This window comes from Marmota monax, unplaced genomic scaffold (genome assembly GCF_021218885.2).
Source record: "Marmota monax isolate L192 unplaced genomic scaffold, Marmota_monax_Labrador192_F-V1.1 WCK01_AAM20220418_F8-fsc00004, whole genome shotgun sequence".
NCBI classification, from domain to species: Eukaryota; Metazoa; Chordata; class Mammalia; order Rodentia; family Sciuridae; genus Marmota; species Marmota monax.
In genome coordinates this window covers 15,033,552-15,060,403 of record NW_026692881.1, presented here as the reverse complement: position 1 = coordinate 15,060,403, position 26,852 = coordinate 15,033,552, and the positions used below count along the sequence as shown (strand labels likewise).

General features: G+C 35.0%; 1 protein-coding gene across 1 annotated transcript in view; it reads left to right on the top strand.

Moving 5' to 3' along the window:
• The window catches only part of Hpse2 (heparanase 2 (inactive)), a 690,427-nt gene that overhangs the window by 449,280 nt on the left and 214,295 nt on the right, over positions 1 to 26,852 (top strand). Inside the window, exon 6 of the mRNA XM_046450534.2 lies at positions 5,132 to 5,179. Within this exon, the coding sequence (XP_046306490.1) occupies positions 5,132 to 5,179 (48 nt within the window). The remainder of the gene's footprint in view (positions 1 to 5,131; positions 5,180 to 26,852) is intronic.

The window sequence follows — 26,852 nt, the reverse complement described above, 5'->3', positions numbered from 1 at the left end:
ACTGTCAATGTTGCTTAGTGGTTAAGCCCTCCTGGGTTCAATTCCAAGTACCAAAAAAAAAAAAAAAAAAAAAAAAATATATATATATATATATATATATATATATATATATATGCTGGTATTTTTTATTATAATTTCATTAAGCCTATAATTTAGGAATAATAATTACTTTTATTTTCAGGACCATGGTAGACCTTCCCCTGTATTTAATTTTAAAACATTTCTCTATAAACTTTTTAGTATTCTATTTATGAGTCAAACATTTCATATTAATTTATAGATGTTGTAGATTTTCCATAAAAGTTTTCTTCAAGGCATGTAAGGTATGGGTATAAAGAGAAATAATCAACATTACTTTAAATGTCACTAATATGATAGTTTTCCCATTTGTTTTCTGTTATTTTTAAATAGATGGTTATTTATGAACTTGGTTAACATCTAGAGCTGAACAAACCATCTGATGAATATGAGGATCTCCAAATAATATTCTCTTGAGGAACTAGTTTCCAATTTCCAGCATGCCAAATTAGAAGCATTCTTAATTGCCAGTCCACAGCCTTTTAGCCAAGCAGGGCATGAATGATTTTTCTGTCCTAATTTTCTTTTTCTTTTTTTGTATTATTTACATTTTATTCAATAAATCATATGAAAATGAAGTGTCACTTAATAAATCTCTGGCTGACATAAAGCTTAGAAAAAGCAAATGTATTGAATGACAAAATTCACTCAAAAGTATGTCAAAATAAAGATACTCTCAATTAAAATCTGTTACATATAATGCCAGAAGAAATTGAAAGTCTTATATTTATGATACAAATCAATAATAACACCAAAGAAAGTGAAAGGAGATCCATGGAATGGGAGAAAATATTTACAACTCATATACTTGATAGGCAATTTGTATCTGGAATATATAAAGAATTCTTACAACTCAATAAGTAGACAAAGATCCAATATTAAAAATGGGCAGAGACTCTGGATAGACTTTTCTTGAAGATATACAAATGACCCAAACCATAATGAGATGCCATTCTGCAATACTGGGATGACTGTAATCAAAAAGACAGCAAGACATGGTGAGAATGTGGAAAAATTGGATCACACACACATTGTTAGTGGGAGAATGCAAAATGGTGTAGCCACTTTGAGAAACAATCTGGCAGTTCCTCAAAAGGTTAAATATGGATTTACTGTATGACCCAGCAGTTCCACGATGTGTATACCTAGGTAAATACCCAAGAAAAAAGAAAACATGTATCTACACAAAAACTTGTACACTGTAGCAACATTTTCTGAAATAGCCAAAAGGTGGAAATAACCCAAATGTTCATCAATTGATGATGGGTACATGAAACATAGTGTATCTTTATACTGAAATATTATTTTTCCATAAAAAGCAATGTGGTCTGAGATGGCTACCATGTGAATAAATATTTACTTCACGTTCTTTGAGGCATGCTAGAGAGGGTAGAATATATTCACCAAAAACAGCATCAGAAGTCCTCTCTGGATCCCCCATGTTGGGCAATTGCACTGCTGCCATTAGAACTTGAACGTCATCTCTTTCTTTAGCACACCAACATGTTTCTCAATTGTCAATTTGTGTGTGTGTTGGGCCCTACATTTCAAAGCCTCCCATCTCTCTGCAGTAATCTCTTGTCAGTTTATCTACACTAGTTCCTTTCATCTTACTTTTGCCAGAGTGATCTTTCTAAAACCCAAATTTGATCCTGATACTACTTTGGTTATGTTGTAAACATATGGATGCTAATCACACAAAGAGAAATAGAACTTGGACTTGCATCTTGTGATTAAGGGATAAAAGCCAGAACTATTAGCACTATAGCCCAACTTCTAGAGGCCTGATCAGCCTGAACTTTTGCCATTCTCTACCTATTCCCTGACATCCATTCACTCTGGACCCTGAGAACATGGCTCATCTGACTCTTCCTGCTTTGTTCATGCTGTTCTTTTTTTTTTTTTTTTTTTTTGGTGTGGGGGGTGAGGTTCTGGAGTTTGAACTCAGGATCATGGGACCATTAAGCCACATCCTCTATTTTGTATTTTATTTAGAGACAAGGTCTCACTGAATTATTTAGCACCTCACTTTAATTATTTAGCACCTCACTTTTGCTGAGGCAGACTTTGAACTCTCGATCCTCCCACCTCAGCCTCCCGAGCCATTGCAATTGCAGGGGTGGGCCAGTGCACCCAGTTTATTCTGTTCTTTGACTGGGCTTCTCCTCATGGCAAAATCCTCCTTTCAATGTCAAATTCAATACCATATATATGAAGCTTTTCTCAATCTGTATCCCATTTTCTAATACCACAGTACTAACTGCTCTCTTGACTGATCCAACAGCTGTTAGTTTGTCCCAGCCATACAGCACACAGGAACTTTGATAGCCAAGTGTCTACATGTCTGTTTCTTGGGCTTCATTGTGGTTGTCTTATACCAGGGGCCCTGAGTCAATCATCTTTTGATAGTTGCATGAAGCACATTGCCTTAAAATAAGCACTGTAGTGCTCAAGTCTGTAAGAAAAGGCCAACAAGTGAAGAAAATAATCAAACCATTTATCTTTTTCTGATATTACCATGTTTCCTCAAGACAAAAATCAACTTCTTTTTTTGCATTTTAGAATTGTACTATTCTTCTTAGCCTCAGTGAATATAACTGAGGTAGCATAGGATGCTAGAAAGTAGGGAGGATTTGGAATCAGAACCTAGGTTTAGTCTACACTAGCTCTATGAATTGAGCATGTCAGATAACTTATATGAGACTCAGTTTCCTCCACTGTAAAACAGGAATACCTTCCTAATGGGTTTTTGTGAAGATTGTTGAAATTATACATATAAGAAGGTGAAAAACATTTATAATGAGTAAGATCTATTAATATCATAATGAAAATGCTTCTATTTTCACTCTGGCTATTTTATATGAATACAAAGACAGTTTTTAATAAAATATTTCTATTTCAGAGATTTGACAAATCATTTTAGAAGAGTAAATCTCATGTAAATTTATGTATATATTGAAATTTCTATTTGTTTTTCAAAATGATACTTGCATCTAAGATCATCTAGGTTTTCTAACTTTTATAATATCCTGGGACGAGGTACAAAATCTCATCTTCCTCTCTTTGTTTCTAGCTAACCTACTCTAAGAGCACTATTGGGTTTCCACTGCTTAGAGTGCATGTGTGATAGGGATAATGTTTTGAATATACATTTTTTTTTCTTTCTCCCAATTCCTTTTTTCTATTTCCTCTCTCTTTTTCCAGCAGGTATTGATTGTGTTCTTAGTGATTCAGAATAGCACATGGCAGGATGGAAAAGACAAAGTGCACAAGCATGTCTGGCTGTTTAATTCCTAAGTGTAGGGGCAGAAGTAGTGAAGAGAGTGGAACTACTCTTCCAAACTAAAAAGAGATTTTTCTGAGCTGGGGAAGGGGAGATGAGGTGAAAAGAAAGAGAAGTCCATAGGTCGCAAAGTAATGCCCCTGCTTCCCAAGGAGTGCTGCTAGGAGGGGTGGCATGACCCCATAAAAACTGGCCCTGTGGGGTGTCTGGAAGCTTTTAAGGAAGCTAGTCATCTATATAATGGGATAATACCCACATCACCAAGCAAAGCAATTTTGAGAAACATAAGGAATAACTCATACAAATGGGTGATCCTAACTAGATACTCAGTAAGTGTTGTATTCCCATCAACCCACATTGACATTTTAGTCCTGTCCACTACACCAATTCCATTCCTGGATCATTTTCATGCTCTATTATTTCCCACATTCTCATTCTTGGACTGCAGAATGATTCTGGAGAAAAAAGCAAAACAATGCAGAACAGATCCCAGCTAGGGCCTTCATGGTAGCTGACTCTTGCTCCTCCTCTTCTCTGTCCTCCTACTACTCCTCCCTTCCCAACCCCCCTCTTCTTCCCCTACTTTTATAAACTTTACTTTGTTGCTAACTGAAAGTCCGGGTATCTAGCCCTTATGCCTTCTCTGCTTATACTACACAGAGATTCATTCCTTTCCACCAGCATAGCAAAGCAGAGCCTGGAAAGTGACACAGTAACAACCCCTTTGCCCAGGCAACTGCCTGGCAAGATTATGCTGGGTTAGGGTAGCAATAGGGCCTTCCAGACAAAACACAATGTCCTTCCATGGTGGAAGAGTCCTTTGGTTATGAGGTACTATTAAAGATTGTTTCCTTTGAAGAAAAGCTCTCCTCTCGGGCCTCAGGGCCAAGGAATTAAAATATTCCTTTGATTTCCTGTGCCTGGGTAGTAACTGTCTCAAAGAGTAATAATAGCCATGACAGCACATGGCCTCAGAACATGTGGACCAGAGAAGGATAGGCAGATAATTGAGTTATTCTCAGACATGTGATTTATGATACTCTGTAGCATCTGTGAGTCCCAGATGCATCCTCCTGGCCTTCCTTCCACCACCAAGTACACAGGACACTGAGGAATTCCTAACAAGACTTTGCTGTGTGCTCAGATGCACAGAACCAGGTCTGGGTTTCCTTTTGAGCTGAGCATACGCATCAGAGGACACTCAGTGCTCTTCATAGCTGCTCCAGAAGTGGATAAGTTCTCTTGGTTGGTTCAAGTTTCTACACTCAAACAAGTGTGGCAGTCCTTCATGGTGGTATATTTGATAGTGCCTTATAGTTACATAAATAAATTGGGGTTTCCCATGCTTTCTTCAGCAGTTTTTCAAGGGCATCTATTGTGATGTTATCCTTGGGAAATGTTATTATTTTTTTTGTTTTCTAGCAAACTATAAGAGTCCTTAGAGAATTGGAAATGGTATAGTAAGTTTTGATTATAGGAAAATCAATGTGAGAGCCAGCAGGCTTGGACATGGGAAGGTCGACACAGGTAGAATGCTGTATTGAAGTCTTGATTTGTAGGTGGTGAGGGATGTGTGGGGAGCCTAGCCTTAACCTTCTTTATTTTGGCCTTTAGTAGCAATGGTTAGGCCATAATTATTACTGTGGGTCTCTTCAAAGAGCATAGCTGCTCAGGAATTGATCCAATCTATGTCTTGGTTTATCCTATTTTAACCTTGAGGATGTGGTTTACTTTATGTTACACTATCCTCTTTTTCTCTATTCTTTACAGATTCATGAAAGTGGCAGGAAGCACTGTGGATGCAGTTACCTGGCAACAGTAGGTATTCATCATTTTTGCTCTTACTTACTATCACCTGTGTGAAATGAAAGATAATTAGTTGCAACCGAGTTCATAGCTGATGTTTAATAAACTTTTATCTTTTGAGAAAAAAATGAAATTAATTCCAAAACTGTTCTAGTACTATAATTTTGTTTTCAAAACACACATACACACACAAAAAAATACTGACATTTTGGGGAGCTTGGCTATTTTATGTACACTCTTAATCTGCTGTGAGTGAGAGGTAATGGAGATCTAAACGTGCTACTGTTTCCCCCGTGGACTTTTCTTTTGGGAATAAATGTACTTGTTTAAGAGAGAAAAATAGTTTTAATTGTTCATTATATCATGTGAAAATAAAAACACTTCATTACATTAACAGCTGTGGTGTTAATTAGTGCTAAGTGATTCACTAATATGAAGTAGGTTAAAATAAAAAGAAGAATATAATGAGATTGCAGCAGCTTCAAGAGAGGAGATTAAACCGCGCATTACAGGAAGAAGCCAGTGGTAACAAGACTGCCTATCCCAAGGGTACCTGACTTGTAAGGATAGTTGTCTGATATATAAATTTAAACATTCTTTAAATCTCTGTTACTTGTGACAGGATGTCCAGTATTGTGCTACAGTGTCTCACCAATTTCATACTGGAATCCTGCTCCTCTCTGTTGAGAAATCTATCTGGCAACATCTCAGTCGTCTCTGACATGATTTGGTGCTCACAGCTCAGACATTTATGCTTCCATTCTGCTGGCACTGACTATGTCCATCTTTCTCCACTACTCTAAATCTTCCTGCCCTCTTGTCTGTCCTTTGTTTTAAGTGGTTCGCACTGTCCATTGAGGATTCATGAGTGGTGTGAAAGAAAGAAAAGTAGATGAAATCTTTGTTAAATATTACCAAAAGGATTTGGGGTTTATTGGTAACTTCAGTCATAATGGGAAATATTTGTATCTATATTTATACTTTTAGTCTATATTTATACTTTCAGTTTATCTAAAGAACAAATTCCAAATGTTTTCAGAAATTCTTAGCCTTCTTCAATTTGTTTTTGTGAGTCATGGATTAAGTCTAAAGATCTTGTCATTCCCTTGCTCAAAAACCCCACAGTGTCTTCCTTGCTTTGCACTTAGACCAAAAGCTGAATTCTCTACTCTGGCATTTTGTGTTTGGTCTCTGTTGCTTTCTGATCTCATTTGTGGCATTCTGTCCTTATTTATTCTGACCCAACACACTAGTGGCTTTTCAGTCCTATGCCAGTTCCTATGCATGTCTACCTCAGGATCTTTGTGTATGCTCTTCCTTCCACCTGAGATTTTCTTCTCCCTCTATGTGGCTGGCTTTTCCTCTGAAGTCTCATTTTATATGTCATCTCCTCAGAGACTCCTTCCCAACAATCCTAACCCAAAATAGGTCCCCATGTAATTCTTTTTTTTTCCACATTACATAATAACTTACATTTTTTTCTCATAACTTGTTTTTCTCTTTCACTAGAGTTGTACTTTTTCAGTTCACCAAGTGCCTATTCAGGAAATTCTTTATAAGGGATTTACTATGTAGAAAAATAACAATGACAATATACAATAAATGTGTCAGGAACTGTTGTAGAACTTTATATGCCTTACCATATTTAATCCTCACAACAGTCAAGTAAAAGGGAGACACTTTTTTTACCTCCATTTTCCTGTAGCAGAGGAAATTGTAGAAAATCCAAGGGTAATGAAGGAAGTGGCAGATTTTGAACTTGATGCCACGTCTGTGTCACTCCAAAGGTTCTTTCTTTTGTTGCTTTAACAAGACAATGCCTCTTACTGAAACCCTGCTCAGCATCCTCACCAAAGCTATCTGGATAATGTAGCATAAAGGCTGAAACTTAAAGAATTTACAAGATTTGTAGGGAGAGATCAGAGTAAGAAAATTATTGACTAGAAATGTATGGCTTCAATTACCATGGCTGACAGGAAGGGATCAGAGAAAGCTTTCTTCTCTGTTCAAGCACTCCCCCTGGCACAAATGGAATGAAGCAAGCATAGTATATGTATATTTTTTAATAATGGAGAAATACATTTTTAAAATACATTTCATTTATTACTACTAAAAATAATTAACCTTGTGTCAAGATAAATATCACATATTTGCAACTATGCCAAAAATACCCTCCAAACAGGCAGAAAGTTGTATTTCTTTTAGCTTCAGATCAGCCCTTATTTTGGGACAAATTATACCTGGAATGTACCATTATCCCTCTCAACCATATTTTTCGGTCTAGATTTGGAAATCATGGAAGAATCACAGGAAATTCTAACTAGGAATTAGAAAGCTCAGCAAGAATTAGTGAGATAAAGTTCTTCTTTCCCATATTTTTATTGGTGCATTATAATCATACATAATAGTGGAATTCATTATTATCTATTTGTATATGCACACAATATAAAATGTAACTAGTCAATATCATTCCCCAGTATTTCCCCTTCTTCACCTTCCTTCCTCCTCCTGGTCCTCTTCTTTTGGTTTCTTTTCAAATTTTGGGAGATCTTCATTCCCACCTTTCTTTTCCTTTACACATATGAGAAAAAAACATATGCCCCTCATATCCTGAGTTTACACATATGAGAAAAAAACATATGCCCCTCATATCCTGAGTTTGGCATTTTTACTTGACTAATGCTCTTAAGTTCCATCCATTATTCTGCAAATGATATAATTTCATTCTTTTTATGGCTGAATAAAATTCCATTGTGTATATATGCCACATTTTCTTTATCCATTCTTCCATTGGCAGACACCTAGGCTAAACAATTGTAAGTTTGTCTATTATGAATTGTGCTAATAAAGATGGGCATGGAAAAAACAATAAAGCTGGGCATGCATATGTCACTATGGTATGATGACTAATTCTTTAGGATAAATATTGAGGAGTGGTATAGCTAGAGATTACATTTGTGGTCTTTTGAGGAGCCCCCATACTAATTTCCATAGTGGTTATATTTGTACACTCCCACCAACAATGTAGAAATGTTCCTTTTTCTCCACATCCTCTCCAGTTTTTATTATTGTCTGTATTCTTGATGGCTGCCAATCTAACTGCAGTGAGGTGAAATCTCAGCACAGTTTTGATCTGCATTTCCCTAATTGCTAAAGATGTTGAACATTTTTTCAACTATTGATTGGCCATTTGTATTTCTTGTTTTGAAAAGTGACTCTTCAGTTTATTTTCCCATTTATTAACCAGACCATTTGTTCTTCTGTTAGTTTTTTATTTCTTTTTTTTTATTAGTTACACATGACAGTACAATGATCTTGACAATTCATACATTTGAATCAAATGGGGTATAATTTCTCATTTTTCTGATTGTACAGGTTGCAGAATCACATTGGTCATACAGTCACCTATATACATACAGCCATAATAATGTCTATTTTATTCTGCTGCCCTCCCCTCCCATCACATCTCTCTACCCAATCCAATGTGACACACTTCTTTTTTTTTCTCCTCACAACATCATACATGTATTCTGTATAATGATGAGGGTCTCCTTCCATCTTCAATGTAATTCCCCTTCTCCCACCTTTTCCCTCCCACCTCTCTTCCCTATTTAGTGGTAATCTTCTTCTCATGATCTTCCTCCCTATCCCATTTTGAGTCACCCCCCTTATATCAGAGAAGACATCCGGCATTTGTTTTTTAGGGATTGGCTAACTTCACTTAGCATAATCTGCTCTAATGCCATCCATTTCCCTGCAAATGCCATGATCTTGTTATTTTTTAGTGCTGAGTAATATTCCACTATGTATAAATGCCACATTTTTTTATCCATTCATTTATTGAAGGGCATCTTGGTATCGCGATACCAGATTTTTAACTATACTACAGAGCAATAGTAACAAAAACAGCATGGTACTGGCACCAAAACAGGCTGGTAGACCAATGGTACAGAATAGAGGAAACAGACAAATCCACAAAATTACAACTACCTTATATTAGACAAAGGTGCTAAAAGCATGCAATGGAGAAAGGAGAGCATCTTCAACAAATGGTGCTGGGAGAACTGGAAATCCATATGCAACAAAATGAAATTGAATCCCTTTCTCTCACCATGCACAAAAGTTAACTCAAAATGGATCAAGGAACTAGGAATGGAACCAGAGACTCTGCATCTAATAGAAGAAAAAGTTGGCCCTAATCTCCATCATGTGGGGGCAGGCCCCAAATTCCTTAATAAGACACCTATAGCACAAGAGTTAAAACCAAGAATCAACAAATGGGATGAATTCAAACTAAAAAGTTTTTTCTCAGCAAGAGAAATAATATGTGAGGTGAATAGGGAGCCTACATCCTGGGAACAAATTTTTACCCCTCACATATCAGATAGAGCTCTAATCTCTAGAGTATACAAAGAACTCAAAAAGTTAAACAACAAAAAATAAATAACCCAATCAACAAATGGGCCAAGGACCTGAACAGACACTTCTCAGAGGAGGATATACAATCAATCAACAAATACATGAAAAAATGCTCACCATCTCTAGCAATCAGAGAAATGCAAATTAAAACTACTCTAAGATACCATCTCACTCCAATAATAATGGCAGCACAAACAACAATAAGTGCTAGCAAGGATGGGGAGCAGGGGAGGTACACTCATACATTGCTGGTAGGACTGCAAATTGGTGCAGCCAATTTGGAAAGCAGTATGGAGATTCCTTGGAAAGCTGGAAATGGAACCACCATTTGACCCAGCTATTCCCCTTCTTGGACTATACCCAAAAGACCTAAAAAGAGCATACTACAGGGACACAGCCACATCAATGTTTATAGCAGCACAATTCACAATAGCTAGACTGTGGAACCAACCTAGATGTCCTTCAGTAGTTTTTTTATTTCTTTATATATTCTGTCAGAAGAGTAGCTAGCAAAGATTTTCTCCCATTCTGTAGGTTCTCTTTTCACATTCTTGTTTATTTTGTTATGCAGAGGCTATTTAATTTTATGCCATTCTTTTTTAAAGATTTTTTTTTTAAATATGGACACAATATATTTATTTATTTTGTTTGTTTATTATGTGGTGCTGAGGATCGAACCCAGTGCCTCACATATGTGAGGAAAGTGCTCTGCCGCTGAGCTATATCCCCAGGCCCTAATTTTATGCTATTCTATTTATTAACTCTTTGCATTATTTCCTGAGCTTTAGGAGTCCAATTTAGGAAGTTATTGCCTGTGCCTATATGTTGCTGACCCTACTTTTTTTCTTTTTTAAGGAGTTGCAAAGTTTCGGATCTAATTCCTAGATCTTTGATTCGATTTTAGTTGCCCTTTGTGCACAGTGAGAGAGATGTATTCTCATTCTTCTGTATATGGATTACCAGTATTCCAGCAACATTTTTTGACCCTATTGTATAATTTGAAGTTTCTGTTGTACAATTTGAAGTTAGATATTGTGATGCCCCCAGCATTGCTTTTTGGCTTAGAATTGCTTTCTTTGGCTATTCTGGGTCTTTTATTCTTTCAAATGAATCTTAGGACTGTTTTTTTCTAGTATTGTGAAGAATGTCATTGATATTTTGATGGGGATTACCTTGAATTTGTACATTGCTTTTGGTAGTATGATCATTTTAACAATATTCATTCTGCCTATCCATGCACATGGGAGGTCTTTCTGTCTTCTAAGTTCTTATTCAATTTCTATCTTCAGCATTCATTGTTTTCATTGAGAGTATTGTAAATGGGATTGTTTTCCTAATTTCTTTCTCAGCAGATTCATTATCAGGGTATAGAAAAGCTATTAATTTTTGTGTGTTGATTTTGTAACCTGTTACTTTTCTGAATTTATATATTAGCTTGAGTGGTCTTTGGTGAAGTTTTTTGGATCTTCTGGTTATTGGATCATACCATTTGCAAACAGTGAAAATTTGACTTCATCCTTTCCTGTTTTGGCCTATGCTGCCTTCTGATCTCACCTAGTACTATTCTGCCCTTATTCATTCTGTTGCAACACAGGGGCGTTTTCACTCCTGTGACTGAAGGCAAATGTTTCCTTCTCTTGCCTAATTGCTCTGGCTAGAATTTCTAGTACTATATTCAATGGCAATGGTGAGAGTGGACATCCATGTCTTGTTCCTGATTTTAAAGGAAATTCTTTCAGTTCTCTCCCATTAACTATATTAGCTTTGGTTTGTTGTATGTAGCTTTTGTGATATTAAGGTAAATTACTACTATCTCTAGTTTCTTCAGTGTTTTTATGATGAATGCATGCTCAATTTTGTCAAAAGCTTTCGCTACATCAATTAAGCTATGTGATTTTTTTTTTGAACTCTGTATGCGGTGAACTACATTTATTAATTTGCATTAAACTATACTTGCATCTCAGAAACGAAACCAACTATCTTCTTAATATATTGTTTAGTACAGTTTTCTAACATTTTTCTTAAGAACTGTTGCATGTACCTTCATTTGGGATATTTACCTGTCGTTTTCTTTTGTTGATGTGTCCTTAACTGGTTTTAGCTTTAGGGCAATACTGGATTCACAGAATGAATTTGAAAGTGTTCTACCCCTTTCTATTTCATGGGATAATTTGAGAAGCATTGGCATTCGTTCTTCTATAAAGGTCTGGTAGAATTCAGCTGAGAATCCATCTGATCTTGGGATTTTCTTTGTTGGAAGCCTTTTTGTTACTGTTTCTTTCTGATTACTTGTTATTAATCTGTTTAGATGTTTTATATCCTCTAGATTCTATTTATCCTGGTCATAAATGTATAGAAATGTATTCATTTCTTCTATGTTTTCTAGTTTATTTTGAGTATAAGTTTTTAAATGATCCTCTGGATTTCTGTGATGCCTGTGGTGCTTTTTCCTTTTTAATCAGTATAATGAAATTCTAATTATTAGTATAAGGGAGTATCTTATATCAGAATCACCTTCCTATAGATAACAATGATAAAATCTACACACACATTTACAAAGACAAACAAACACTGGAGAGTGATCTCAAAGAGATGGAAACTAAAAGAAGTTATTCTATGACTTTTCCACTATGGGTCCTTAACAATTTATGGATCATAAAGTACCTAGAACTCACAGATTATACAAGGTTGTATTGACTAGAGGTGTCAGAAGGAGAGAGAAGCTGGAACTTCAGGGTGAAAAATCCCAGACTGAAGGAACTACAGAAGAATGATACTAAACACGCACATAAACTTCCTGAAATCTTTGTCTGCTACCTGATCTCCCTCCATATTTGTGGAGAATCCAAGGAGTTTGTTGGAAGGCAACAACTGGAAGCCTGAAAAAGTTGAGTAGAGGTTTCAGCTGGTGTCACATGAGAGATAGAGATTGGAATTTAGACCTCACAAATTTAGAAGAAACTAACAAATTTCTTGTTCTTTCCAGTGAGACTAAAAGAGTTACAACTAGGAGTAAAGTCTATGTCCCAAGACTAAGGACTTTCCCTAAGACTAAAGTATAACAAACAAAACAGACTAGCAAATTGATGTCTCCACAAGAACAAGATGATTAGTCATTCTTCGATCTCCTACTAGGTCCAGAATCAATGCTCCTCTGTCTCTGCATATGTGTTCCAGTACACAATTTAAAAATATTACTATACATATAGTAAAACAGAGAAATAGGACCCATGGCCAAGAGAATAAGTAACTAATAGAAATGCTGAAGTGACCCAGATGTTAGAATTAGCTGATAAAGATCAGAATTAAGGGGCAAATGTTCACATTGGTGATTACATAGGGAAATATTGGCAGTGAAGTGAAAACTATATAAACATTAGTGACCACTATTCTATTGTCTAGTTTTTTCAGAACAACTTTTCTAGCTTCTACATGAGAATATGCATTATTTGCCTCCCTGTGACTGACTTAAGTTGCTTAACATATTGTCCTCCAGACTCATGTATGCTGCTACAGATGACATGATTTCATTGTTTTTATGGCTGAATAAAATTCCACCAGAAAAAATTATTTAAAATGAATATGAAATAGAGATGTTTTTGATAAACAAAAGCTAAAAGCAATACTAAAGTTCTTCAGACAGAAAGGCAGTAAGTAACACCAGAAGGAAATTTGGATTTCTAAAAATAACAAAGAATATTGGAAATGGTAAATTTGTGGTTAAATATACAAGTCTATTTTTCTCTGACTTTATTTAAGAAATAAAAAAACTCTAATACAAAAGTATAAGTTGTATTATTGGTTTTACAACAAATATAATAATATATGGCAAGAAAACCACAAAAGTTGGGAAAGGGAAAAGTCAATTAATGGACTCATACCATTCCAAGGATTTTTGGGGTTTTAGTTTAGTTTTTTTTTTTTTTACAGGAAATAGTATAATATTTACTTTAAGAAGATTACAAGAAGGTGAAAATTGAATTCCTAGAAGAATCACTGTAAAAGTATTCAAAAAAATTATAGCTAAAAATCCATATTGGAATTCTAATGGAACACTGAGGAATAGTGAGTTAACCTCAAAAACAGCAAAAATGGAGTAACAAAGGAGCAAAAAATCACTGGAAAAAAATTAAAATACATTAATGGGAAAAAAAATAGATATCAAAGAGCAGAATGGTAGACCTAATCAGAATCAATAATTACATTAAGTAATTATATTATTTTTAATAATATTAAGTATAATCATTCTAAATAGTATAATAAAAGACAAAGATTATCAGATTGGATGCTATGGAAAACCCAAATGTGTCTACCAGAAACACATTTTAAATGTAAATACGCAGATAAATTGAATAGAAAATGATGCTAGTGATATCCATACATGCAGTAATAATAAAAAGTGAAACTATATTAATATTAGACAAAACATACATCAAAAAAGAGTGTTTTCAAAGGAAAAGAGTATTCATAGTGTTAAAAGATCAGTTTATCAGAAACACGTAATAATCATAAATGTATTACCTGTGACAGCAGAATAATGGTCTCCCGCAAGATGTCTGTATGCTAATCTGTAGAACCTAAGTATGTTACACTGCACAGCAAAGGGAATTACGATTACTAATCAACTGACTTAAATTATGGAGCTGATGCTATATTACCTGGATGGATCCAGCATAAACACAAGAATGGAAAAGGGAGCAGAAAAGAGGATGCGTAGGGAGACTTAACTATGAAAAAGGAGAGTATAACAATGCCATCCATGTAAGAGGCACTTGACCTACCACCTCTGGATTTGAAGACAGGGGAAGGGGGCTGTGAGTCAAGCAATGTATGTAACTTTGGAAGCTAGAAAGGCAAGGAATGGAATCTTCCTTAGCACTTCCAGAAGGAAAATAGCTCTCCCAAGCTCACTGAGACCCAAACTGATGTCTAACCTAGAACAATACATTTATAAAGTCGGATGTTTTAAGCCACTGTGGTAGTTTGTTTGAAACAGTAATAGAAAATTAATATGGTATTTAATAACAGAGATTCAAAAAAAAAACCTAACAACTAAAGAGGGAAAAGAGTCAGATTCCCTTTCATATTTGGGGATATACTTTTAGTAATAGGAAAACTAGATTAAAATAAAAATAGAAAACAGAGAGTCAATTTGAACAGCACTGTTAATCAGCTTGAATTAACAGACATTTGTAGAATACGATCGAACATATTCTTTTCAAGTGTACATGGAATATTCAACAAGATAAACCATATGCCTGCTGTTAAACAAGTCTCAGTAAATGCAAAAGATTGAAAACATACAGTATATTTTTGATGACAAGGAAGTTACATGTTAATAATTTAAAAATCTGTAAAACATGTAAATGGGGGCTGGGGTTGTGGCTCAGTGGTAGAGCACTCACCTAGCACATGTGAGGCCCTAGGTTCGATCCTCAGCACCACATAAAAAAATAAATAAATAAAAATAAAGGTTAAAAAAAACTAGTTTCCCTTAAAAATGAAACATGTAAATATTGAGAAAATGACATTTAAAAAAATGTTCTATAGGCCAAGGATGAAATAAGAGAATGTAGAAAATATCTTGAAATTATTATGGATATACATTATGTTAGAATTGATATGTAGCAAAAGCAGAATCTAAAGAAAAATTTACATCTAATATGGTTATAGTAGAAAAGAAGAAACATTCTAGTTTCTATCTGAATAAGCTAGAGAAAGAACAAACTAAATCCAAACTAAGCAGAGTAAAGGATTGCTTTGAGTTTTTCCTAAAAAAAGATTGGGGAAAAGCCTAAATTGTTAAAAGAATAATCTTACCAGTTATAAAACAAAATGTTGCTGTTAAATATTTGAGAAAAACATAAATGGGAAAATGTTTTTGTTAAGTGATTAAAGTAAAATTTAAAATAAATCATATTTCAACAACATTAAAATTTAAATTTAAAATAAATAATATCTCAACAACATAAAAAATGAACATAAATATAAACCCAAAGAAAAGGCAACAATAGGTTAATAATATTAATCCCAAGATTTCAAGGATATGCAGATTCTTTTTTCTCATTTTTACTTCTCTGTAGTTTCCAAATTTTTAGTAATAAGCATATAATGCATTTTTGTTATAATAAAAAAAAAATCATTAGTGCCAAGCTCCATTCTTTACACCCTTAATTCCCTCATTCCACAAGCAACTTTCATAGTTTTGGCCACTTCTGCCATTGGTTCACATATTTCTAAATAACAATCTGAGGCAACTACTTCTTGATTTTTTTTCCAATTCAAATAACTATTCATTTCTCGCCAAAAGATGAGAATTTAGCTCTCGTAGCTCTCTAGGTCCTCATGCACCCCAATGTTCTTACTCACCTGCCCTTGTCCTCCAGTATCTTATATCTTAATTATTGGTTAGCTCAGAATTCAGTGTTTACATGTGTATTACCATGTAAATTTGAGTCACAGCAGAGACTTGTGGTGTCCAATGGTTACATTTTCTTTCTTTCACAACTTTTTGTTTCCCTTGGAGTTAATAATTCTTTTTTTTTCTATTTCTTAGTGTCCTTTAATTTATACCTAATGCATCCCTAACTTTACAAAGTGGTAAATCTCCTTTCTAGATGCAGACACCTTGTGTAACCATCAGTTTTATCTCCTTGGAGATCCCCTTCTGGAGCCATCCTCCTTCTGTTTCCATCTGGACCAGCTGATTTCTGTGCTTCCTGAACAGCTGTTGTCCTGGGATCCCCCTTCACCAGTGTCCTGGGGATTCTTTTCTACTTTCTTATTTATTGGATTCATGCCCTTCTTTGAGGTTCACTCTCTCATTGTGGTAGAGTGTTTCTCCCAGGAACATCCTGAGAGAAGATAAATGGGAGGTAAACATGTTGAGACTTTGTATTACAGTTTGATTTATATTTGGATGCGTATAGATTTCCCTCGGATTTTGACACCTGTGCTCCATTTTATTCTAGCTTTCCTTGTAACTATTGAAAAATCCAGTGCCTTTTAAAATCTCCAATCCTTTTGCCCTTCTTTTTTCTCTCAACACGTTTAAGATATTCCTATCCTGTGATTCTTTGCGCCTCTCTTTTTATTCTGTCCATTAGGTATGTGGTAGACCCTCTTAGTCTGAAATTCGTGACCATCAATTTAGGAAAAAATTTCCTCCCAATTTTTTCTTTGATGTTCTTCATTCCATTTTCTTGTGCTGTTTCTGGAACTGCTAGTAGACAAATATTAGTATTTCTGAAACAGTACTCTAATTTTTACGTATTTTCTCTCATTTATTATTGTTCTGTTTTCTGATAAATCTCCTTAATGACCTAAATTGTCTGTTAAAATCTACATTTCTGTTATTACCAAAAACTCTTTTTCATTACAAAGAGCAACCTTTTTTGTTACTCCTTTCCTTGTTTCTGGAATGCAGTACCTTCTGTTTCCTCTCTAAGGATATCAATTTTGTTTCTTTTCCTTCTTTTCTTTTTTCCTTCACTCAGCCCTTTTGTTTTTCCAGTAGTTTTTAAATAGTCCTTTCATTACTGTTTCTCTATGTGCTTCCCTCCTCTCCCCATTTATTTTTCTAAGTCTCTAGCTTTCAAACTAAAGCTTTTTACCCAAATGTTTAATGACATTTGAGTTTCAATTCTTATTTAAAAGAGAGGCATAACAAGCTGATTGGGTGATTTCTTTCATGGACATTTCTTCTCAACTAATATATGGGATGATCTGGTTGGATCATTGGGAACCCCCTAACTGGCTGTATCTTCTCCTTTGAGCAATTCAGTTGTTCTAGAGAAGAACTCTCTGTCCTCTCAACTTAGAAGTATAAATCTGCTAGCATCCTCACATTAGAGGGAAGGGGTTGTTTTCTCATTGTATAGAATTCCCTAGCTTTCAATATAATTGTTCTCCACCTCCCCTGTGCTTGGTGGCCTGACTGCAGCTCAACTTGTAGTACTTTGCTTTATTGGGGAAAAAAAATTATTGTAGTATTTTATAAGGCAGTTTTCTAATTATTTAGGGCAATGGTTCATCAACTCTTTTGAATTAGAACTCTGTTCACTCTTCAAAAATGTTGAGGACCTCAAATCCCTTTTTTTGTATATCACATTTACAGATAATTAGTGTATTAAAATTAAAACAATTTTTAAATTATTTATTTAATTAAAAATAAACCCATTATATTTTAACACAAAAATTTTCATAAAAAGTTAACTATATTTTCCAAAAACAAAAATAAGTGAGAAGAGTGGTGGGGTGTTTTTTTTTTTTTTTGTATTATTACAAATCTGTTAATATCTGACTTAACTGAAGTCATATGGATTCCCATATAATGTTCTGTATTTTGTAGAAATATATTGCTTGGTTTAAGAATATGAAGAAAATTTGGCCTCATAGAGAGATGTAGCTGGAAAAGGGAGGAGTATTTGAATGTCCTTTTCCAGATTATTTTATCCTTTCTTCCCAGATACTACAACAAAATTCAACAAATGATAGTTCCTTAAAAGTTATTTACACTGTGAATGACCTTCCCATACTCTGATGTATTAAACTTCATTGGTCTTATACTTCAAACAAATCTTTTACCCATGCATGATACTGTAACATAATTTAATCATTTGGAAAATATTGCTTCACTGAGTTATGAGTTATATAGATCCTTAACACCACCACTGACCTAACTGCAAGTCTTTATACTTTGGAAAGCTGACAAACTCATGGTGGCAAATACAAATCTACTCAAATTTTAATTTTAACTTAGCTCCAACAACCAGCAACAAATTCCGTCAAATATTTTCCTTGATATGACAAGCTCACTTAGTTCATTTTTGAAAAAAACATGTCATCAAAATACTCAGTAAAAGTAACTTTAATTTTTCTTTCAAGTAAAAATTTTGTTCCATTAAAAAAATAACTATTTTTATTTCCACTTCAATCATAGAAGTTTTAATCTTTGTTTTGGACCAGGGTATGGGTATTTTGTATTACATGGAATATTTCTAAAATATGTATTCAAGGGTTGTAATTTAACAAGCCTAATTTTTATTACTTTATCAGGTACATGCTTAAGTGAAGCTTACAATTTTTGTTTTATCACAAACATTGACAGTGACCAACAGTGCAGTTTGATGCTCCTGACCTGATTTGTGCTAAGGTACCAGCAGTTTTACCCATTGTTGCATTAGACCATCAGTTAAAATATCAGCAGTTTTTCCAGTGCAAATAATGAGAGTCAATTTATGCTTTATTCATTTCATTATCATTTGTATTTATTTTCAAGCAATCATATAATGATCTTCATTGATGATAAGTTGCTGCTGATACTGGATAAATACAAGAAAAAAGCTATGTCTATACATATATGCATTTCTGAGGCAAAAGTACTTTTAATAATGTGATATTAATGTTTTTCTTCATATTTCCAGCAAAATCTTTAATTTAACAAGTTACTGTATTATTGGGGAGTGCTTCTGGTATGATTTCCTTTACTGACCTTTCATCCAGTGGACACTCAGCAATGTCCACTGCCTGGCTTTATTAATCTCTCAGTTAACCTCTCTACTTTTTCAACCAATGTAGTTCAATAACATATCTCTAAGATGCTTCCTAAACTTTTAATTTCAAAATAATTTTAAATCAAAACAAGATAACAAGGTGTTATTATTTCTCTGTAGACACATAAAAAAACATTAGGTTTCACAATAACTTGTTGGATAATTATGAGGTTACAAATGTTATATCAGGTATAATAGAAAATAGCTTGTGAGAACAGAATGGGAAATATTGAAAACAAACTGATCTTTGAAAATATACATATGTGTACCCCCAAACCATGCCTCAGAAAAGTCTAGGAAGAATATACTAACACACCTTCCATTAACTGTCAGAGTATTGACATTTTCATGTCATATAGACTCTGAAAAATGCCAATCTACATTTCTGAAATAATCAGAGTAAAAAATGCAAATAATGACTTTGTGTTGTTATGAAAAATAATTTTGATCTTAAAGACAGCTGAAGGGGTGTTGGGAACCCCCACATATTCTTGACCATACCCTAAGAACTGATGATGTAGAGTGAGGATGGGAATCAGAGGGTCTAATTGTTCTCAGTTTTCCTGTTTCAGTCCATTTATCTCCTCCTTCTCAAAGGCACCTGGTATTTTCAGCTGCTGGGACTTCCTGGGGTTCTGCAGCCTGATTTGAGGTTCCCTTCACCACAGGTATAGAATTCAGTGTTCTGTTGTCACTTCTGTTTATAGTCTCACCATTGTACTTGCTATTTTTTCTTGTACTTACCTTGTGAGTTAACACCTTTATATTTTATTTTTCTATTCTGTTACTGTTTTTGTGGGATTTAGGGAAGGAGCTTTAGTAAATGCCTATACTTAAACTACCATGTTTAACCTGATATCCAGCTGTTTCCCCCGTCTAGATTTACTTTTAATAAGATGAATTTAAAATTCAAATTCCAAAAAATATGAAATTCATTTTTAATACTAATCAGGTTAAACGCAAGTGTTCCCAATGCCTACGTCCCACCAGAGACCATAATAATAATAATTTTTAAAATCTCTGATTGTTTCAGTATTCTTATGAAGTTTGCCGGGTAATTCTGAGGGTTGATGAGGATTGAGAATTACCACTTCCCTGGAGTTTCCTGACTGAGCACAATAATCCTGGGGTGCTGATGTGGTTTCCAGACCAGCTGCATCAGCATCACTTGGGAGCTTTGTAGAAATGCAGGTTTTCAGGTCCCCTCCCAGACCAGTGAGTCAGAAACTTTGGAAATGGGACCCAGCAGCCTGTTTTTAACAAGACTTGCAGGTGATTCTCATGTGCTTGAGTGCTTGAGAACCACTGCCATAGCAGATGTCTGCCTGTATCTGATTTCAAGAATACATCCATGATTCTAAGAATTCTAAGATTCTAAGAGTATATCCATCACCATATTTTTTAGCATAAAACTTGCTTCAGTACCTTCTTTTCTGACATGTGGATAGGGGAAAAGATGAAAGAAAAATTGTCCTGGGAATTGGCCTTTAGAAAATTCTTTCACCTTGTTGTCAAAACCATAACTTCAAGCCACTGACTTTTCAATAAGTTTTTCTCTTATATAAAACTCAGCACTTTTTTCCTCTTTGGTCTCACTTCACGCTTGTATACATCATTCTTTACTTCTGCTGTTGCAGAAAAACAAAATATGGTGGCTATACTACAGCTGGAAGCTTAAAGAGATCAATTTTATAAGTTAGATTTTTAAGCTACATTTAAATGCATAAAATGAACATTTTAAAAAGTAACTGCAAGAGCAACTATGAATTTGCCCATAATAAAAGTAAATGTGAATAAAATGACTCTGAGAATACATCTATTGGAAATTCATGAACATTTCCAGAGGTAATGGGACATTAGAATGACTTCTTATGCAGAGATTCTGCAGAAAAGGGAAGGCTGAAGAATCTATCACATAAATAACAATTTTAAAGCAAAAATGCTAACAAAATGTAGACCTTATATAGAAAAAAAGTTAGAAAAAAGGTTCGACAAAGTGATTCACAGGACTGTTAAAAGCTGCTTAAAACACTATTTTGGAAGCAAAGAATCAAGAAGCCTATAAGGCTGTATTGTACATCAGGGTTTGGTAGAAAGAACAAAGCCTTTGAAATCAAACCGGCCTGGATCAAATCCCTCTCACCCTTAGTAGATGTGTGGCCTTGAAATTCTTCAGAGCTCAGTTTTCTCATTTATAATGTGGGATCAATGCCTTCCTCAAAAAACTACTGTGAAGACTAAATGAGGGAATAATATGAAAAGCACTTGCTCTTGGCTCAGTTCACACAATATACTAGTCCTCACAAAATGTGAGTTCCTTCTGTCTTTCTATGGTCCCTTATAATCTCTCTGTGTTTATGAAAGTAATCTCACTGTGGAATGTGTAGATGTTCAGCATATATTCTATTTCTGAGCATTTTTATAGCACTCTACAGAAGCCTCACAAATTTTGTCTGTAGCCCTTTCAGCCTAAGGAGGAAACTGAGTGATTCTCTGTGATGACTCTGTTATGTTTTATCAATTCATGCAAATAGTTTCTTGAATCCCTACTATGTATAAGCACTGTGCTAGATGTTATGGATAGACAAGGGAACAAGTAAGAGATAATACGCTTTTTCCTGGGGAGCTTAGTGGGCTTCTAGAGAGCAAGGAGTTTATCCCTCTAGTGACCACTTCTACAAGCAATTTCTTTCTTCTGGAAGAGAGGGTAGAAAGAGAGAGGTGTTACTGATCATGCAAATAAGGACCACAATAGAAAGAGTATTCTTCTGGGTCCCCAAGACAGCTATTCCTAGACAAATACCTGCTACAGAGGACTTAAAAAGGAGAGGATAAGGAGGAAAGGGAGCCATTAATGGCATATGGAGCTTAGCTGAAAAGAGAGAGAGAGAGAGAGATGCAGGGGAGAAAAAGAAAAAGGAAAATAAAAAAGGGAGAGAAAGGAGAGACAGTTTTCTAAAAGGATATTAAAGTATTAAAGAGCTATTTGTTTTAATAAAGGGAAGATTATACACATACACTCCTATATGTGTGTAGTTTATAGAATCTTTATGTATGATCCAGAACATGGCTTTTGCCATATAACAGACTTGAATTCAAGTCCTAAGCACCAACTGCCTGTGTAAACTTAGCCAAGTTGCTTGACACCTCATTCAGCCTCCGTGCCTTTGTAAATTTGCTATTATTAATACCAGTGGCCTAGGTACTGGTTCTCCTTATCATTGGCACAAAGGGTTCTTATAGCTTTCCTGCCAGCTTAATTTTGGAAGGCAATGGAATCTTCATTGTTGCTCCCTTTACCTCAGTCATCTCCAAAGAAGCTATCTCAGGTATCTGCTGTTGATATGGGTGAAAAAAGCTGAGCTCTTCTCATTTTTAAAGTGGTTATACATACATAAAACTCCAAAGAAAACTCAATCTGGAATTACCTCCAAGTTCCCTGTAACAAAACTTTAAACCACATTGTTAAGGGAGTAAATATTGAACTTTGTGCCCTCTTCAAATTCCCTTGGACCCTAAGTTCTAGATAGAAAAATGGAATATCATGACCCAAAATTATAACAGGTCTCCTATGGTGACTCCTTCAGTGAGTGAACAGTGTCCAACATTAACCAATCCACATCCTCTCAATCCTTTTACCTTTTTCTCCAGATTCTTGCCTTCTACTTCATGCAGATGTTCAGATAGCCAAAAGAGAAAGATCCTACCTCATAAGCTAGTTGATCTTTTTTTTTTTTCTGATTCATCAAGTAGCATAGTATCCTTAGGAAATTGTAATTATCCTTATAGAAGCCCCTGCCCAAGAGAACAGTATTTCATGGAGAACTAAATATTGGCCAGCAAGTATTCACAGACATAGGCTAAACAAGGTTGTATCTTCATGTAGATTATTTGAAGATGAAGAGTAAGTGAGCAGGGCCATCAGGCTATGTGAATGTCTAAAACTACAAAAGAGAGTTTGAGCAAGCTCCACCACTGTCCACAGGTATCTCCTGTCTAAAGAGAGAGATTTGAGAAATACTAGTCTCAGGCATTGCACATAGCTAATAACACTTGCCATTCTTTAAGGCTTTCCAAGCACATTATACACATTTTAATAGGGGCATCTTTTGAATGTATGGATATAAAAATGACTACTTCAGGAGAATTACTAGGTTTGAAATCCCCATCATCTCCCCTTATATCTCTATGCCAGGTCCTAATTGTCCTTGTCTCTATAACCATGGAGCCCAGGTGAGAGATGCTGAGAGGTTCAATTTATCTGTCCTGAAACTTCATGGAAAATTAAGAGATACCAGTTTAGACTTAGAAATTACTAACTCTTTCTTTGTTCTTCTGTTAAACAAGTTTTGCACTTGTCTGGAGTCAGACTGTCTCGTTTTGAATCCTCTAACACTTGGACAAGTCATTTAACTTCACTGAATCTCAGCTTTCACATCTATGAAAGATATTCATTCACTCAAATAGTATTGATGGAGCATCTACACTGGGTCAGGCACTGTTTCAAGTGCTCAGAATATGTCCATAAACAAAATAGAAGAATCCCTGCCCTGAAAGGTTTGGGAGTGGGTAGGTAAAAAGACAATAAACAGTAAATATGATAAATAAATTATTAGTATATTAGAAGACCAAAGTCAGAATACAGGAAGTGCTTAAGGGAGGAAAATAGAATGCAGTATTAATAGATTAATCTTTTAGATGATAAGGTGTGAGCCATGGTATAAGAGAAGTAAGTATGTTCCAGGCAGATGGGGCACCTAGATCAAAGGCTGTAAGATGGTAGAGGGTCTTGGGTGTCATAATACTTTCCACACCCAGGGTTGTTGAAGGGATAAATGAGATGGTGAATATTTAGCATGACACTTGTGATTATGAATATTTCATAAGTGTTAGTTATGATGCTTATCATTATTATGGAAGTCATATTTCTAAATGTCAATTAGTTGTAGAATCTTTAAAAATTATACACATAGCAAACTCATGCAATGTTGCCTTTTTGAAGTTGCTCTCTGCTTCTATGTGTATTATTGACTTTTAAACAGAATATCTTGAGATTGAAAAATATATTTACTATATCTATTAATATCTATATTATATCTCTATCTATCTATCTATCTATCTATCTATCTATCTGTATATATTTTCTTCCTTGGCAAAAAATATACAAAGAACTGTTTTATATTAAGAATTTTTATGCTGCTAGATGGAGCTGTGACTCATGTTCCTAGGTCTTTGGTTGCTTTTATCAAGCTCTCACTGGATTTTTTTTTTTTTTTTTGTACCAGGGATTGAACTCTGGGGGCAGTCGACTACCAAGCCATACCCCAGCCCTATTTTGTATTTTATTTAGAGACAGGGTCTCACTGAGTTGCTTAGCACCTTACCATTGCTGAGGCTGGCTTTAAACTCCCAATCTTCCTCTCTCAGCCTCCTGAGCCTCTGGGATTATAGGCATGCACCATCATGCCCAGCTCTCACTGGATTTTGACAATCACAGTCAGTTTCCAGAGATGAGTTTCCAATATTTCCAACAAACCTAACCATAATTCCTTTCCATTTCTCTTTACAGTTTAGAATAAAAATGGGAGATTTTTTAAATTGATTTTATTTTTTAAATGCATGACAGCACAATGCATTACAATTCTTATTACACATATAGAGCACAATTTTTCATATCTCTGTTTATATAAAAAGTATGTTCACACCAATTCATATCTTTATACATGTACTTTGGATAATGATGTCCATCACATTCCATCATCATTGCTAACCCCCTGCCCCCTCCCTTCCCCTCCCACCCTTTGCACTATTTAGAGTTCTTCTATTCCTCCCATGCTCCCCTTCCCCACCCTACTATTAGCCAGACTCCTTATATCAGAGAAAACATTCAGCATTTGTTTTTTTTGAGATTGGCTAACTTCACTTAGCATTATCTTCTCCAACTCTATCCATTGACCTGCAAATGCCATAATTTTATTCTCTTTTATTGCTGAGTAATATTCCATTGTGTATATATGCCACATTTTTTTAATCCATTCATCTACTGAAGGGCATCTAGGTTGGTTCCATAGTTTAGCTATTACGAATTGTGCTGCTATAAATATTGATGTGGCTGTGTCCCTGTAGTATGCTGTTTTTAAGTCCTTTGGGTATAGACCAAGGAGAGGGATAGCTAGATCAAATGGTGATTCCATTCCCAGTTTTCCAAGGAATATCCATACTGCTTTCCATATTGGCTGCATCAATTTGAAGTCCCATCAGCAATGTATGAATGAGCGTTTTTCCCCACATCCTCGCCAACACTTATTGTTGTCCTTCATAGTATCTGCCATTCTGACTGGAGTGAGATGATATCTTAGAGTAGTTTTGATTTGCATTTCTCTAATTGCTAAAGATGATGAACATTTTTTCATATATTTGTTGATTGATTGTATATCCTCTTCTGAGAAGTGTCTGTTCAGGTTCTTGGCCCATTTGTTGATTGGGTTATTTTTTTGGTGCTTAGCTTTTTGACTTCTTTATATACCCTAGAGATTAGTGTTCTATCTGATATGTGAGGGGTAAAAATTTGCTCCCAGGATGTAGTCTCTTTGTTCCCCTCACAGATTGTTTCTTTTGCCGAGAAGAAACATTTTAGTTTGATTCCATCCCATTTATTGATTCTTGATTTTAATTCTTGTGCTTCAGGAAGTTGGGGTCTAATCCCACATGATGAAGATTAGGGTCTGCTTTTTCTTCTATTAGACGCAGAGTCTCTGGTTTAATTCCTAGTTCCTTGATCCACTTTGAGTTGAGTTTTGTGCATGGTGAGAGATAGGATTTTAATTTCATGTTGTTGCATATGGATTTCCAATTTTCCCAGCACCATTTGTTGAAGAGGCTATCTTTTCTTCAATGCATGTTTTTGGCACCTTTGTCTAATATAAGATAATTGTAATTTTGTAGATTAGTCTCTGTGTCCTCTATTCTGTACCATTGGTCTACCAGTCTGTTTTGGTGCCAATATCATGCTGTTTTTGTTACTATTACTCTGTGGTATAGTTTAAGGTCTGGTATAGTGATGCCACCTGCTTCACTTTTCCTATTAAGTATTGCTTTAGCTATTCTGGGTCTCCTATTTTTCCAGATGAATTTCATGATTGCTTTTTCTATTTCTATGAGGAATGCCATTGGGATTTTGATTGAATTGTATTAAGTCTGTATAGTGCTTTTGATAGTATGGTCATTTTGATAATATTAATTCTGCCTATCCAAGAGCAAGGTAGATCTTTCCATCTTCTAAGGTTTTCTTTGATTTCTTTCTTTAGGGTTCTGTAGTTTTCATTGAATAGATATTTCACCTCTTTTGTTTAGTTGATTCCCAAGTATTTCATTTTTATTTGAGGCTATTTGGAAAAGGAGTAGTTTTTCTCATTTCCTTCTCAGAGGATTTGTCACTGATATACAGAAATGCCTTTGATTTATGGGTGTTGATTTTATATCCTGCTACTTTGCTGAATTCATTTACTAGTTCTGGGAGTTGTCTGGTGGAGATTTTTTTGGGTCTTCTGTATAGAATAATATCATCAGCAAATAGTGCTAATTTAAGTTCTTTTTATCCTATTTGTATTCCTTTAATTTCTTCTGTCTGTCTAATTGCTCTGGCCAGTGTTTCAAGAACTATGTTAAATAGAAGTGGTGAAAGAGGGCATCCCTTTCTTGTTTCAGTTTTT